Below are 15742 nucleotides of genomic sequence, written 5' to 3' on the forward strand. Positions count from 1 at the left end.
AATTTAATTTCCCATGTATTATTCCCATGTATAATAGAATGGGGAGACCATTAGGCTCCTGTGGAAGCCAATGAGTCATACTCCCCTTCTCTTTTCCCATAATCCTGTAAGCTAGAAAGCTTTAAGCACTTACCCAAAACCCTTTTGCAAGTTACTTTTAAATCTGTTTTACCACCAATTCAAGCTACATTCCAGATTATAACTTGCTGAGTAAAAAAATCTTATTATGTAAGAATTAATGAAGAGGGAACCTATATTGTGCGTGGAAAGAAAGTTTGTATGATCAGTCATTTGATATGAGTGATTTTTAAAGGAAGTATTCGATTGTTATTCTTCTTCAGATTCCTTCCTCTTGCCAAGGTTAAATTCAGTGTTGTGCCAATTGTTTTTACTGTAAGCAACAGCATTTTCGTGACTAGGTTTCATTGCTAACTATGGGATGATGTTCAGTAAGGTTCCAAACTTTTCTGAGCTGACTGGTCAACACACATCTTGCTGGTGTGCACTTTCAGAGCCATTGTCCTCTTGCTAGGATCATCTGCCTCTTCCATTAGATTTCATGCATTAAGAGAAGTGATGTCCCCTACCTGCACCAGACGAAACTAATGACACCCTCACTTATGTTAGCTTGTCAGCCAAGACAAGCTACCAGGATATGCTTGTTGGTGTGAATTACGCGCTATTTAGAGACATAGGTGAGAGCTGAGGACACTGAGGGATACCAATGAGCAGTGGTGTAGTGGGAAATTTTGAGATGCAGGAGCTGTAAGAAAATGTGATGGCCATATCATTTCTAATTCTAATAGTATGTTATTTTCCTATGTATTAATCATTTGAGTCCCCAAATGTCAGTAAAACTGTGCTTTTTAAGTGAAAAATATTAGTCCCGGTAGGCATTTTACTTCGAGCCATTTGGTATTTTGAATCATTAGTCTTTAGCACAGCTAGAAATTCATTATGCAACACTTTAATTATTTAATTCAAGCCTATTAAAGACATCAAGCTCTTTCTCCAGTCAATTTGAACCAGTCCAGATCTCAAAGAACCATTAGGTTAGCTAAATTAATGACTCTCATAGTACCTCTCCAATTTTCTACAGCATTCGAGGTTAAATGTCATCAGGTCCAACAACCAGATTAATCTTCAGTGCTTCAAAACAAGCTAAGGCCATTTATGCATGTACATTTAATGAGTCACTATCTAAAGCATTTGTACCTACCACTGTATCATCTTTAATAGTGAAAGTGAATACAAAATATATATTTAGCATTTGAGCCATATCCTACTCCTAAATCCTAGCCACCATGCTAAATCTTTCAAAGGACTATGTGGCCTTTCTGGCCTCTATCAGAACTTATAAAGCTTTACCGTGGGAATGCCACCTGCTCAGTTGTTTTTTCAGTTGTAATTTTGCCATTGTTTTATATTTTGTGAAATACTTAGTTTTGAGGCTCCCTCCCTATGTACCTTCATTAAGACATTTAGATTTCTGTTTAGCATATACTCTCCTATTTATGAAAAGGACCAAACAAAATTCTACTGACTATATATTTAAATAACTTTATTTTTCTTCGCTATTACTTATTTCCATCAACCAGCACATCCTAATCTCCATTTCTGAAATCTTTCTTTATACCTGAAAATTGAGCACATTCTTACTGCAGGTACCAAGTTGTCCGCAGCAGTAATTTTCACAATGAAATGAAACCTGATGATATGATGACTATTGGTATGAATTGAGGGGTTGTTAGGACATGGAATGTTCCCACCAGAAACATCATATCTGAAATACGAGTATGGGGAATAGGACAATATGGATAATTCTTTCTGAGAGCTGTGCAGTTACAATGATGAGCCGAGTGGCTTCCCTCTGTGCTCGGATATGACCTTAGGAGTACTGCTACTGATTAAATCCATTACTTCCCAACAAGTTGAATCAGGAAGAAATTCTTGTCTGTGTCCACAACTATCTTTTCCCTGCCATTCTATCTATTGAATAAACAAACACACCCTAATTTCTGACCAGTTATCGTTGTTTCGAAATACATAATCTTTTTGTTTTAGGTATTGTGGGTATGCTTCAAATAAATGAAGTGATTGACAGAACTTCTGGAGTCTAAAGAAACCTCTATATTCCTAGAGAATTTGGCTTTACATGACTTGATCCTTATAAAATATTTATCAGGTTGGGAAGCCTAAAGAGGTTGCAGCCCTGGTGCTGAGATTCTATACTAGAGGCCATTGCCTGATTTTCTCCAGCTTGTGAAGGAGCGGGCCGGTTTCCTGGATACAAATGGGTCACACAAACAGAGACACAGACACGGCAGTCAACCCCAGGTCTTGCAGCCAGCCTCTCCTCCCCAGGGTGCTGGGCCTCACAGCCAGCCTACCCTCCCCAGGGTCCTGGGCCTCTGTTCCTCCGCAATCTGCTCCGCAGGCTCTAGTTTGAAGTGCTGGTGTGCCACTCTTGTGCGCTCCGACAGCACCACACCACTGGATGGTACTGACCAATCAGAAGGAATCGTATGGGTCATCAAAGCTCAGTCTGGTAATGAGTATCCTGGTGGCAGATTTGTTAAATTGTGCAGTTCTGGATAGCCGGTGTATGTCCATGGTATGTGGAACGGACTGGCTAAAATGCCACATGGATTCCTCAAGGAAGGAAGACCGAAGTAAAATCAGAGAATTTGACAGTTTTACTTGTTTCAGGTTCGGTCATATGTTGAAATCACTAAAGAATAGTAATTCCATGTAAAATACCAGAACTAAATCACTTTATTAGTACTGATGTGGTCTAGAGTGAAATACCTTTCTGTTAAATAGGCCTTAATCAAAAAGGCCCAAATGAAGTTGGACATGGAGAATGATAAAGTGATTGTTTTTGGGAGATCTGTAGACTTGCAATTTACACAGTCGTGACATTATTGTATTCTTTTAAGACTTATCACTCACTCACTCTCTCACACACTCACTTTGTGTCTCCCTCTCTCTCACACTCCCACACACTCACTCAGTCACACAGACAGCAGCAAGTCTCTTCCTCCCTCCACACCCTCAACCCAACCTGGGGCTCTACTCTGCTACGTCTCACTCCTGGGCCTCACAACAAGCCTCTCCTGAATCACAAACAGCCTCTCCTCTACAGGATCCTGGACTTCCGCTCCCTCGCAATCTGCTCCCTGGACCCTGGTTTAAAGTGCTGAGTGCCTCTCCGGTGTGCTCCGGCAGCATTATGCCACTGGCTGAAACTGACCAATCAGAAGGAATCGTATTGGTCATCAAAGCTCAGTCAGGTAATGAGTACAGCAGTCGCAGACTCGTTCAGTTGTGCAGTTCTAGATTGTGGCTGTACGTCCAAGGTATGTGAACTGGACTGACTAAAATGCTACATGGATTCCTTAGTGTCTCACTGCCTGGCCTCGCAGCTAGCCTCTCCTCCCAGGGCCCCAGGCCTTGCAGCCAGCCTCTCCTCCTACCGGCCCCAAACCTCTGCTTCCCAGCAATCTGCTCCCTGGTCCCTGGTTTGAGGTGCTGGAGCGCCGTTCCTGCAACACTACACCACTGCCAATGAGCCGTACCCATATTGCAGCTGGCAATGCTCAGAAATAATAGAAAAGCCCCATATAAGTCTGATTACGAATAGTCTGTCAGTAAATAATGAGTATTGGCTATATACAAGCTGCTCAGAGATAGCAGGGGATTATTTTTTAAATTAAGTTTTTAATCGTGCCTTGATATGGCAGTTGGTGATTACTGGACTGACCCTACCCCAAAGGGAAACTTGGTCAAGCTATCACAACGATTTGCAATTTGTATTTATTATGAGAATGTATGTGTACTGAAGTCAGAGGTAAAGATTCCACTACCATTTTTAGAGATTTTAAATATTATATTAAAACACTTATCAACAAAAGAAAATAAAACTTAAACACACAAGATTACAGTTACACAGTTACATTTAGTCTTACAACATTTCCAAAAGATTTCTATTTAGCTGGACTTACAAATAACCTTTTCGGGGCAACATTCTCTATAGATCCTTAAGCTATAAAAAATCCAGTAATATTATGGCAAGACATCCACTGTTGCTATAGGGGATGTATGTCACAGGCTTCTCTCTCTCACTTGTGTTATGGCACAGCAGATGGTAAATGCTGAGCTGCTCAAATCCCAGAGGGAAACTTGAAGCAACTGCATCAACTGTTTTGCAATTTGTATTTTTATTTCGAAATGTGTGCCTTGAATTCATTAGTAATAAGTCCACCAAATCTTAGAGGTTTTTTAATAAAACTAAATTAAATATTTATTGATAAAAATGTTTTAAGCACATACAGAGGCCTACAAATTGCTACTATGATAATTCTTAGCTCCCCTAATTAATCTGATTCCCAATTACATCTCCATTAAGGCAACACTAAAAACAAAATAGATTTTAACAGACCCAGGCAAAGGAGACAATACTCTGGGCAGGGATATTCACAGTGAATTCTCTTAGCTTCGGTTCCTACAGACAGCAATTTGTACATAGAGGCTAGAGGCTTTTCACATTTGTTGGATCTTAGAATGCCTTCTTTCCTTATACATAACCTCATCTTCTTTAGGCATGTTTTTCCCTTTTTAAAGTAAATCCCATTGTTTCAATATGTCTTTGGACTTTACCTTTCTAATAATAAAAATCTTTCATGGCACCAATTTTATCAGTAAGTTTTGGGAAACATAAACACACCGTTTGGCTTCTTCAGGTTAAGTGTAACATTCACCCTCTCTTTGAAATTTGTGATTACTCTGGTTTACCTCAAAATGCAAACTTTCCTTTTACACCTCATATTCTAAAACTTTAACCATGTTTACTTATTTAGCATTTCAAACCTAGCTTATCTTTTAATACATAAAAGCCTTCAGACCAGCTGTCTTTAATTCAAATAAGTCCCACAAACATACTATCCAGACCCCACCATTCTTACTTTACAATAAATCCCAATAACTTAATAAAAATTATTGTATTTTCATGACACTCGACAATGGGAATCCAAGGCTTGTAACAAAACTTGCTTTCAGGAACAAACAAACACTTCTTTGGAGCGGCTAGAGGCTGCTTACTTCACTGGTCTACCTTCGCACAGTCCACTCTTCAAAATCACATGGCCATACATCCCATACAGCTTTCAATCTTCCATTAATTTTTTTCTCTTTCATCTTTAAACACATTGTTCTTAACTTTCTTTGGAAGTTACCTTTCCCAGAATCTAAAAGTCTTTCATGTTGTCTTTATGGCCATTAGTTTCAGGAAAAATTAACTTAATAACTTTGCTTTATTCATTTATGATCTTTGCCAGTTGTAAAACTTAGCTTTTTTTCTTCGAAATTCAACAGCTAAAAATTCAATTCCTCACTCATCTTCTAATGCAAATTCCTAGTCATGTTGTATTTACCTGTATGTTATCTTGTTCATTCCTACTTCAAAATGCCTGCTTTTACCCTAACCCTTTGATGATTTAAACCTTGCCCTCTGACTGTCTTCAGTTTAATTAGTCACACATACAAGCATACACACAACCCCACAAGCCTGCTTTACAGTATCCCACAGTAATATTGGAAAAAATGATATTTTTCTTTACAATCGGCACACATACCAGGGATTTTTTTTGACAAAGTAATTTGGATGTTTACATGGATCTTAATGGTCAACAAAACGGCGCTGGATTCCAAAGATTTCTGCTGGCACGCAAGTGCAGTTATTTACGGTAGCTGACCAGCAGTTTGTGCAGTTTAGTCCAAGAAGGCGGAAGCAGTGTGAGTGCAAGATTGTAGAAGCTGGGCTTCGATTGAATGATGTCGGGATATTCCACACCCGATCGGCCTTTCCACCGAATCCTGCTGCATCAGTACTTGTTCCTCCTAAAGAAGTACCCAATACTGACCAAGTCAATCACTAGGTAAGCATATTTCAGCCCGATTTTCATACGGAAGAGCTGTAAGATGCCAACAACTGCGAGTTTGAACTGAGGTTCATATTTATTTGTACGTGACAATTTTATTACATTCTGAATTGGCAAAATATTCTCAAAACGACCTGACAGGCACATTTACCCCAGTGGGCGTTTAATTAGCTAAAGAAGATGGCGAATTATAATTATTTGCGGGCATCAAAGTAGCGAATGTGAAAGAAAAATGAGCTGTAAACATTATAACACCAGAGTTAGGGGAAGAAAAGGTCAGTAGCTTCGGTAAAAAAAATGCGAATGGATGGTGGGAGTCAGTTTGTTATATTCGCAACATGCCTCGCATCTAAGTTCCTGAACTATACAAAATGCACAGGACTAAAAAAAGACCACTGATGGATCTCGCCAAAGTTCTAAAAATATCATCCTACACAACTCTTAATTGCTTGCTTTGTAAAACAAATCTAGCTCCCTTTTGAATTTGTTGACACTAGCACAATGGTCCCCCTGTTTAGTCTGTTCTACACACTCGCCACCTTTGTGTGTTTCCCTTTCCGAGATTGTGTCTGGGGCTGCTGGATGCAGTTTGTAGTTAAGTCAAATGGTTTATTCGGGTTTAGTTTTTACCTACCCCTGAAAATTAGAAAACCTCGCCAGAAGTCTCCCTGAATCACCTTTTCGCCCTTGTAAATATTCTGAGCTTCCTTTGTCTCTGTAGCTTCAATGTCTAATCTCCTTTCTTAGTATCCTCTCCAAACCCTGTTATCCAACATAATTCGTCTAGCCACATACACGAATTTTAGGTGAAAATGTCTTGCGTCCCTTCATTGTTTGGGCTTGTTTTCTGTAGCAGGCCCGGAGCATTTTTTTTATTAACGAAGCTGATCGCGGTGATTGCGCCCTCTCCGTACAATGTGTTCCCACAGAACTGAGGTTCAATATTTTCACTCACTTTACAGACCACTGAGCAACACAACTAGCATTTATATAAAACAAAAACAGAATTACCTGGAAAAACTCAGCAGGTCTGGCAGCATCGTCGGAGAAGAAGAGTTGACGTTTCGAGTCCTCATGACCCTTCAACAGAACTCAAGGCAAAAGAGAGATACGGAAATCTTGTCGCAGAGACGAACAAAACTTCTTCAAGGTAGGCATTTCTCGAAGAGCAGTGGCAGTCAATTAAACACAGAGATAAAAACAAAAAACTTCAGATGCTGGAAATCCAAAACAAAAACAGAATTACCTGGAAAAACTCAGCAGGTCTGGCAGCATCGGCGGAGAAGAAGAGTTGACATTTCGAGTTCTCATGACCCTTCAATAGAACTGATAACAGCATTTATATAGTGTCTTCTACACAAGGAAACGCCCCCAAGTACTCCTCAAGAGCAATCAGACGAAAATTGGCACCGAATCAAAGGAGAAAGCATGGCCAGAGGCAGATTTTTCGGAGAGTACTGGAAAAGAAAGAGGTGTAAGAGGAGAATTCTTGAACTGGGAAAGCAGCTCTGGAAGCATTTGTAAAGAGAGAAACAAAGTTCATGTTTCAGGTTGATGGCTTTTTGTCAAAAATAAGAACCAGAAAGTTAATGGCCTGAAACACTGAAGGCAGGATTTTCCCCTTGTCGGGTGTGGTGGGCCAGTCTGGGAGCGGCTGCAAAACCGACAGCTGCCCGCAATTAAGGCCCGCCACTGCACTGGCCAGGAAGGGCCAGTGGGGGCCGGGTCCAATGGTGAGCCAGCGGCCGGTTTAAAAACAGCCCTAGAAAGGCTGCCAGGGAAGGACTTCTGTCTGCCATTCTAATGATGGACTCGAGTATGACAAACGCCAGGTGGGAGGGCAGGTCGGGTGGACACTCAGCCTCCCGCTTTTCTCATAAGTGCCTCGCTGTCCCCATGGAGGAGGTGGCTGCCAGGAGGTACACCCTTGTCCCCAGAGATGGGAGGAGGAGGCCAATGCACCTCACCAAGGTGGCAGCCCAGGTGAGCAGCCATGATGTGGTGTGGCGCACCTGGGTCCAGTGCCAGAAGAGCTTCAATGACTTCCCTCAGGAAGGATGAGTACCATATCGGCATGGGTCAGTATTAAGGTCTGGCTGTCCCCCCTTGGACCTTGGGGATGCTATAGTCTGTGCCAACTGTCAGTGATGCCGGAACTGGCCAAGGGGTGAGCCCTGGCTGCTTGGACTGAGTGCCTTGTGGCTCGAGGGCCACGACTTGGATGTGCCCTGGGAGACGTTCCTCAGCTGGGGTTGGCCAGGCTGCAATGGCACTGCAGGTAGAGTGTGGACTAATCAATGTTCCTCTGTCTTTTCCAGGAGAAGACAAGCTATAACCTATCAGCGAGATAACATACCGGCGGAGGCCCGTCCAACCTGCTGCTGCTCTCCCGGTTCAAGCTGGACGCCCTCGAGCTCAAGAGCCAGCACGCTTCCTGTGCAACTGGGCGTGGTGAGGCGGGGGTGCCAGACAAAGATAAGAGAGCAGTGCACAGAGGTGAGAGTTTTGGAGTGTGGGACCATTCTAGTGTAGTCTCTTCACTGATGTGAGCCTCGAACCTGGAGTCCCCATTGATCATTGAAAGATGATGGTACCGTGATGCAGATCTCCATTGTCCCACCCGCGTGCTTGGCATGCACAGTGACAATGTGATAACTTTAACTAATGACATGCCCTTCTTCTCCCTTTTAGGTTCGCCTGCAGGTATCCGACCTGCAGACCCCGAAGGGCCACTCCTGACACCGGAGGACCATTGGGCGTCATTTTCACCTGCGCCACACTCGCTCTCTGAAGCAAACACCAGCACATATACCAGCATTTCAGTGGGCATTATATCGGCAGCTGGTATTTTGGTGCACATTGGTGAAGACACTTCACCGTCGCTTGAGGTGCAGGTGGAGGCAGAGAGTGCCCAGGGCGACAGCAGTCAGAGGACTGCTGGGGACCAGGATGATGCTCAGTCAAAGACTGATGATGAGCCTCTGGAGTTGTCCATTAGGCAGCAGATGCTGGATGTCCAGCAAGATGTATGGGAAGATCTGGTGAAAATCCATGAGGGTTTGCGTGCCATGGTCTCTGTGATGGAGGAGTCCGTGCGGAGTGTGAGCACTGTGTCAACCGTCATGGGCGAGCGCACTGCCTCCTCCATTGAGTGGCGACTCTCATGGAGAGGCAGCTCCAGGGACAGAACGAGCAGTTCCTGGGGTTGCGCTGGGACCTGCAAGCCCTCACAAAGTCACTGATCTCAGGTGGTCAGTGTCAGTGTGGGAGATGGATGAGGTACCCAGTAACACAGTTAGGTCCATCAGTGGTACACAGGAAGGTCCAGAGTGACCTCACATTGGCGCACGAGCTGCCTATCGTCTCTGCAGGCTCCTCTCAGGGCACTCTCGATGATGGCAGCAGCTCTTCCGCCAATGACCAAGGCGTTTGATGAGCCTGGGGCAACTGGGGAGATGCCAGCCTTGGCACTGGCTGCTCCCTCCCAGGCGGGGCCAGCACTGGCTCCATTGGCACAAGGAGATAAATTTTGTTTTTGTCGTCATGGTCTGTATATGCTTCACCTTTTTAATTTATTGGTGCAGGGTACACCAGTAATTAATGCTGGGCGTAAGTGGCTCTGAACTTTATTGCACAGGCACTGAGTGTTCTTTGTGTTCAAATGATAGGGTCCTTTCAGACATCCTGGATGGAGAAGGCAGCCCTGGCATGCATTTGAAGCTGATCTTTGGTAGCCTAGCTGAAGGAGTGTTGGATCAAGGCGTCCCTGCTGACCCTGCCTCCCTGCAGGCTACCAAGGTCTGGCTCCATACCCTCAGCATTCTCCTCACCGTCCTCATCTTTGGACTCACTACTGGACTCATCATCTGTAGCCTGTGCAGCTGTGTCAAGATCCCCTTCCTCCAGAAGGTCTCCCCTTGCCTGTGCCAGATTGTGGAGAGTGCAGCATGCAACCATGATCAGGGACACCCGCTCTGGGGGGTATTGTAGTGTTCCCCCCGAACCTTGAGAAGACCTATGGCCCTCTCTACCACCGCCCTTGTGGAGGCATGATTCATATTGTAAGGCTCTTCTGCCTCTGTTCTTGGGTGACGGAGAAGCGTCATGAGCCACCTCTTCAACGGATAGCCCTTGTTGCCCAGCAGCCATCTATCTAGTCAGGCTGGAGCATTGAAGAGTCTTGGCATCTGGGAGTGTCTCAGGATGTCCATGTCATGTGAGTTGCCAGGGTACCTAGCACGGACTTGCTGAATCTGCATCCTGTGTGTTATAACACAGCAGTTTGCAAAGGCTAAGTTATTTAAACAACTTTAAACAACTGTCATAACCTATATTTTCAATTGATATGTTTTGAGATGCAGCTCTAAATTCAGGAATAAGACCACCAGTTCTCAAGAAGTTTTATATAAAACTAGATGAAACATTTATTAATTTACAACAAATTAAACACATACACATGGCTACAAATTACTACTGTCATAACTTGTAACAAATTCCCAAATTAATCGCCATTAAGGCAACAATAACCAATAGTCTTAACCAGACACCAGGCAAAGCATTTTCATCTTACAAATTCAAAATGAGGTTCCTTTCAATTTGTTTCCTCTTACAGACAATTGTAGGCTTGCAGGCTTAGATCTTACATGCCTCTGACCTGTACACACAAAACTCCTTTCTGTTATACCCAGCCTTCCCCTTTGAATGTAAATTTTTATTGTATCACCAGGCCCTTTGAACCCCTTTCGTACCACCAATGACCAATGTTATTAGTAACATAAACGTTGCTTGGTGTCTCCTAGCTAGGTGCAAGATTTCACTCCCACTCTTGAATGCTCTATTCAACAAAATGCAAATGTACCTTCTACCTCTGTTTACATCTCAAAACTACTGTACATAAAAGCACCCAGATTAGCTAGCTTTAATCCATTTAATACACACACAGAGACTGAGCCTCTATTTAAAAAAATAATTTCCAATAACGTTATATACATTAATATCTCTTCCTCTGACAGTGTGGTCACACACAATCTGCACATACATGGAGTGGGATCCTTTCCTGTTGACGAAGGCACTCAGCTGACTTGCTGGCGCCTTGATGGCCACATGTGCAGTCGATGGTACCCTGGATGCAGGGGAACCCAGCAATCGTTGCAAAGCCTCTGGCTTGTTCAGCCTGGATGGCCTCGTCCGTATGGTAAAGAATAAAGGTCAGTACCTGCCTGAACATAGCTTCTGTCACCAAGCTGACTCAATTGTGGACAGCTGATTGGGAGACTCCACAAAGATCCCCCACTGAGCACTGGAAAGAGCCAGATGCATAGAAGTTGAGGGCCATGTGACCTTCAGAGCCACTAGCATGGGGTGTCCACCCACAAGGTTGGAGTTGATTTCAGGCCCAATCATCTGTCAAATGGGGGCCACGGTCTCCCTTGAGAGGCGGAGCCTCCTTCGGCATTGCAACATGGACATTTTGAGGTAGCTGCATCCCTGCCTGTAAACTCTGTCAGCAGGATAGTGGTGTCTTCTGTGGTCCCTTCTGCCTTGGACTTCCTGCTGGCCCTGTGCCCCTTGTGCTTGCGCCTCTCCTGCCACAGGTCCCTCCCCTGGAAACTGCATTGGGACACCTGGCCTCCTCTCCTTTCTGCCACCCTTCCTCCTCAGAGGAGGTGCCTCCAGCAGAGACCAATTGCCATTACCAGGGTCTGGGAAGGCTGTCTGATACCTGGAGGGGTCCACATGGTCTGAATCCTCTGGCGGCCTGACAGACAGCAATTAGTCCTGAAACGAGCCTGGAAATGCTAAGAATGAAGCCCTGAACAGAGACAAAGCTGCCAAGTACCAATAAGCAACCAGCTACAAACTATGTCCAAAACTGCTCCCTACACACACTGGCAATGCTGCTGACTCTTTTCACCCGCGCATGGGTGAGATTTGTGAAAATGTCGGCCTGCCGCCTGCCTGTTTTCCCCATGTGACGAGCAGAAAAATTGCATGGGCAAGGTAAAATCACAGTCAGTTGGACTGTTAAGGGCCTTAAGTGGCCTGTTAATTAATGGTGAGCACCTGTTGAGCAAAATATCACACGAATGCATGATGATGTCGGGCTCTTGCCTGACATCATTGCCCGCAATTTTACACCTGAATGGGATGGGCGTGCGACCACTTGTGGGACGAAAAATTCTGCCCTAAGTCTGTCTCTCTCTTCACAGGCTGTGAGCCCTGCTGAATATTCCATAATTTTTTGTTCTCAGTTCAGATTTTCAGTATCTGCAGTATTTTTCCAGTTGACACTGCAAGGTCTTCCTGACTAACATTTGGAGATGTTATCAGCAGTTGGTAGAGTTGAGTTATTTAAAAATCCCAGAGAAAAGCTTTAAATAACTGTCATAACCTATATCTTTAAGTGGTATGTTTGAGAAGCAGCTCTAAATTCAGGAATCAGACCACCAGTTCTCAAGGGGTTTTATATCAAACTACATGAGACATTTATTAATTTACATAAGTTAAATATATACAAATGGCTCCAAGTTACTACTATCATAACTTCTAAAAAAATTCCCAAACTAATCTCCATTAAGGCAGCAGCAACCCATAGACTTCAAGCGGACACCAGGCAAAGCATTATCACCTTACAAATTCAAAATAAGGTTCCTTTCACTTTGGTTCCTTTGCAGACACGGTGGTAGGCTTATAGGCTTTGATCTTACATTGCCTCTGCTGTGCACACACATTGAATGTAAATTCTCATTGTATCACCAGCCCCTTTGAACTCCACCTCTTCTAACAATAAAACCCCTTTCATAGTACCAATTTTATTAGTAATATAAACAATGCTTGGTCTCTGCTAGCTAGGTGCCAGATTTCACTCCCCCTCTTGAATGCTCTATTCAATAAAATGCAAATACACTCTACCTCTCTTACATCTCAAAACTAGTATACATCAAAGCATCCAGACTAGCTGGCTTTAATCCAATTAAGATACACAAACAGACTAACCCTCTATTTAAAAAAAAAAATTCCAATAATGTTATATGCATTAATAGCTTCATCACACCCCCCTCCCTATCAAAAAATGAACCGTCACAATTCTAAAAGATGGCTTCATTTGTAATAACCCATCTCACACTATCTCCTATACTTATTATGCTATTAATCACCCGATGCACATGTTAACCTAGCAATATATATATACACAAATCCTTGGTATCAACAGAAATCATTCCAGTTCAGTGTCTAAGCTTTTTAAAAAAATGTCCCACTTTGCTTTATGCTTCAAACTCTTGATAACGCATCAGCGAGCAGATTTTCTCTTCCTGCGGTATGTATAATCCATTGATTAAATGGTTGTAATAGTAGACTCCATCTGAAAAGCCTTGCATTTTTGTCTCGAAATTTGTCCAAAAACTTCAAAAGATTGTGGTCTATATAAACAATTGTTTCTGATGAATTGTTTGCAACATAAATTTCAAAATGCTGCAATGCACAACCAAACTCAAAGCCTCTTTTTCGATCGTTGAATATCTTTTCTGTTGTACATTCAGCTTCCATGAAAAATACCCTTCAGCTTCCGTGAAAAATACCCTAGTCGTTTTTCAATTCCAGTGTCATCTTCTTGTAACAGTACAGCCCCAATGCCTATATCGTTTGCGTCAACGGCCAACTTGAATTGCTTGGCATAATTGGGTACTGCCAAAACTGGTGTCGTAGTTAATACAGTTTTCAAACTATCAAATGGCTTCAGACATTCCAATGTCCATTGAAACTTCTTGTTCTTTTTTAAATAGTTCAGTCAGTGGAGCAACCAATTGGCTAAAATTTGGTATAAATTTCTAGTAAAACCCACACATGTCCAGAAATCTCAAAACTTCTTATTTTATTGTAGGCACTGGGAAATCCACGATAGCCTTGACTTTCACATCTCTTGGAGCCACCTTACCATGTCCAATGGTACAGCCTAAATATGTAACCTGCACTTTTGCAAATTCACTTTTTAGCCAATCTCATCACCAAATTAGCTTCTGTAGCCAAGTAAATAATTCTTCCAGATGCCCTGCGTCTGACTGAAAACAATTAGATCATCAATATAAACTACACAATTACTTAGCCTGCAATGACTTGTTTTTCTTTGTTTGTCTTTGAAATGTCGCAGGTGCATTCTTCATACCAAATGGCAAAACTTTAAATTGATAAAGTCCACTTGGCATTACAAAAGTTGATATCTCCTTTTTCTTTCTGGCAACGGTACCTACCAATATCCTTTTAGCAAGTCAATCTTTGTGAAAAATTTCAATTGTCCTACTTTCTCAATGCAATTTTCCAATCGTGGTATGGAATATGAATCGGCTTTTGTCACCGCATTCATCTTTCGATAGTCCACACGGTCTGAGTTCCATTTGGTTTCGGTACCAGTACAATAGGCAAACTCCAATTACTGCAGCTAGACTCAATGACATCATTTTGAAGCATGAAATCAATTTCTTTTTGTACTTGTGATAACTTTGCCGGATTTAATCTATAAGGGTGTTGCCTTATTGAAGATGACATTTCTATACGTACATCATGTAAAGCCAAATGCGCCTTTCCCAACTTATTTCCATGAATAGGTTTGTGTGACTGCAATAGCTTTTCCAAATCACTTTGACACTTGCTTAGAAGGTAACTCAGTATTTCATTTAAATTTTCAAGCACCCTCTCATTATCCAATTTGGTTGGAAAAAAAACCATTTCAGAGTCCTCCACTTCTTTCTCATCATCTGCCATCACTAATACCTCTTTTTGTTCCTCCTCCCTGTAAAAGTACTTTTTAAGCACATTTACATGACATGCCCTCTGCTTCTTTCTTCTATCTGGAGTTTTTATTAAATAATTTATTCACTCGATTTTTTTTCAATCCTGTAAAGCCCACTAAATCTTGCATTTAATGAATCACCTAATACTGGTAACAAAGTTAGTACTTTCTCCCCAGAAATAAAACTGCAATTTTTAGTTTTCTTATCTGCTTTCACTTTCATCATTTGCTGTGATGTCTTTAAATGTTCCCTGGCCAACTCACATGCTCTGTTCAATCTTTCCCTGAAATTTGATATGTAATCCAGGAGAATTTTGACCCACCAATTTCTCATGAATCAATTTCAGTGGTCCCCTTGCCTCATGAGCATAAACTAGTTCAAAAGGGCTAAAATCAGTTGATGCATTAGGAGCGTCTCTAATAGCAAATAACAAAAATTGAATTCCTGCATCTCAATCCTGTGCATAATCCTGACAGAATGCTCTTATCATAGTTTTTAAAGTTTGATGCCATCTTTCCAGAGCTCCTTCTGACTCTGGATGATGAGCTGTTGACTTAAACTGTTTTATCCCCAAACTGTTCATTGCTTCCTTAAACAGCAATGGCATGAAATTTGACCCCTCATCTGATTGTATTTCCTTAGGTAAACCATAGCTTGTAAAAAATTTAATTAACTCCTCCACAATCTTCTTAGTTGTAATATTTCTTAAAGGTATCACTTCAGGAAACATGGTAGACACATCCATTATTGTCATTAAATACTGATGTCCACTTTTAGTGTTAGGGAGGGGTCCTCCACAATCAATTATGACTCTGGTAAAAGGTTCTTCAAATGTTGGTATTGGGATTAAAGTGGCTGGTTTAATCATTGCTTGTGGTTTTCCTGTTATTTGACATGTATAGCAGGTTCTATAGGATTTGACTACATCCCTTTGCAATCCTGGCCAAAAAAAAACCTCTATCTTTTCCTGTGTTTTCCTAATTCCTAAATGTCCCAGCATTGGAATTTCACGAG

The 15742-nt window shown here is 42.3% G+C and overlaps 1 protein-coding gene across 1 annotated transcript in view; it reads left to right on the forward strand.

Moving 5' to 3' along the window:
- Positions 1 to 5759: 5759 nt before the first annotated feature.
- pxmp2 (peroxisomal membrane protein 2) overlaps positions 5760 to 15742 on the forward strand; it is a 46027-nt gene continuing 36044 nt past the window's right edge. Inside the window, exon 1 of the mRNA XM_041203619.1 lies at positions 5760 to 5936. Within this exon, the coding sequence (XP_041059553.1) occupies positions 5830 to 5936 (107 nt within the window). The 5' untranslated portion in view covers positions 5760 to 5829. The remainder of the gene's footprint in view (positions 5937 to 15742) is intronic.

The sequence above is a fragment of the Carcharodon carcharias genome, chromosome 13 (assembly GCF_017639515.1).
Source record: "Carcharodon carcharias isolate sCarCar2 chromosome 13, sCarCar2.pri, whole genome shotgun sequence".
Classification (NCBI taxonomy): Eukaryota; Metazoa; Chordata; class Chondrichthyes; order Lamniformes; family Lamnidae; genus Carcharodon; species Carcharodon carcharias.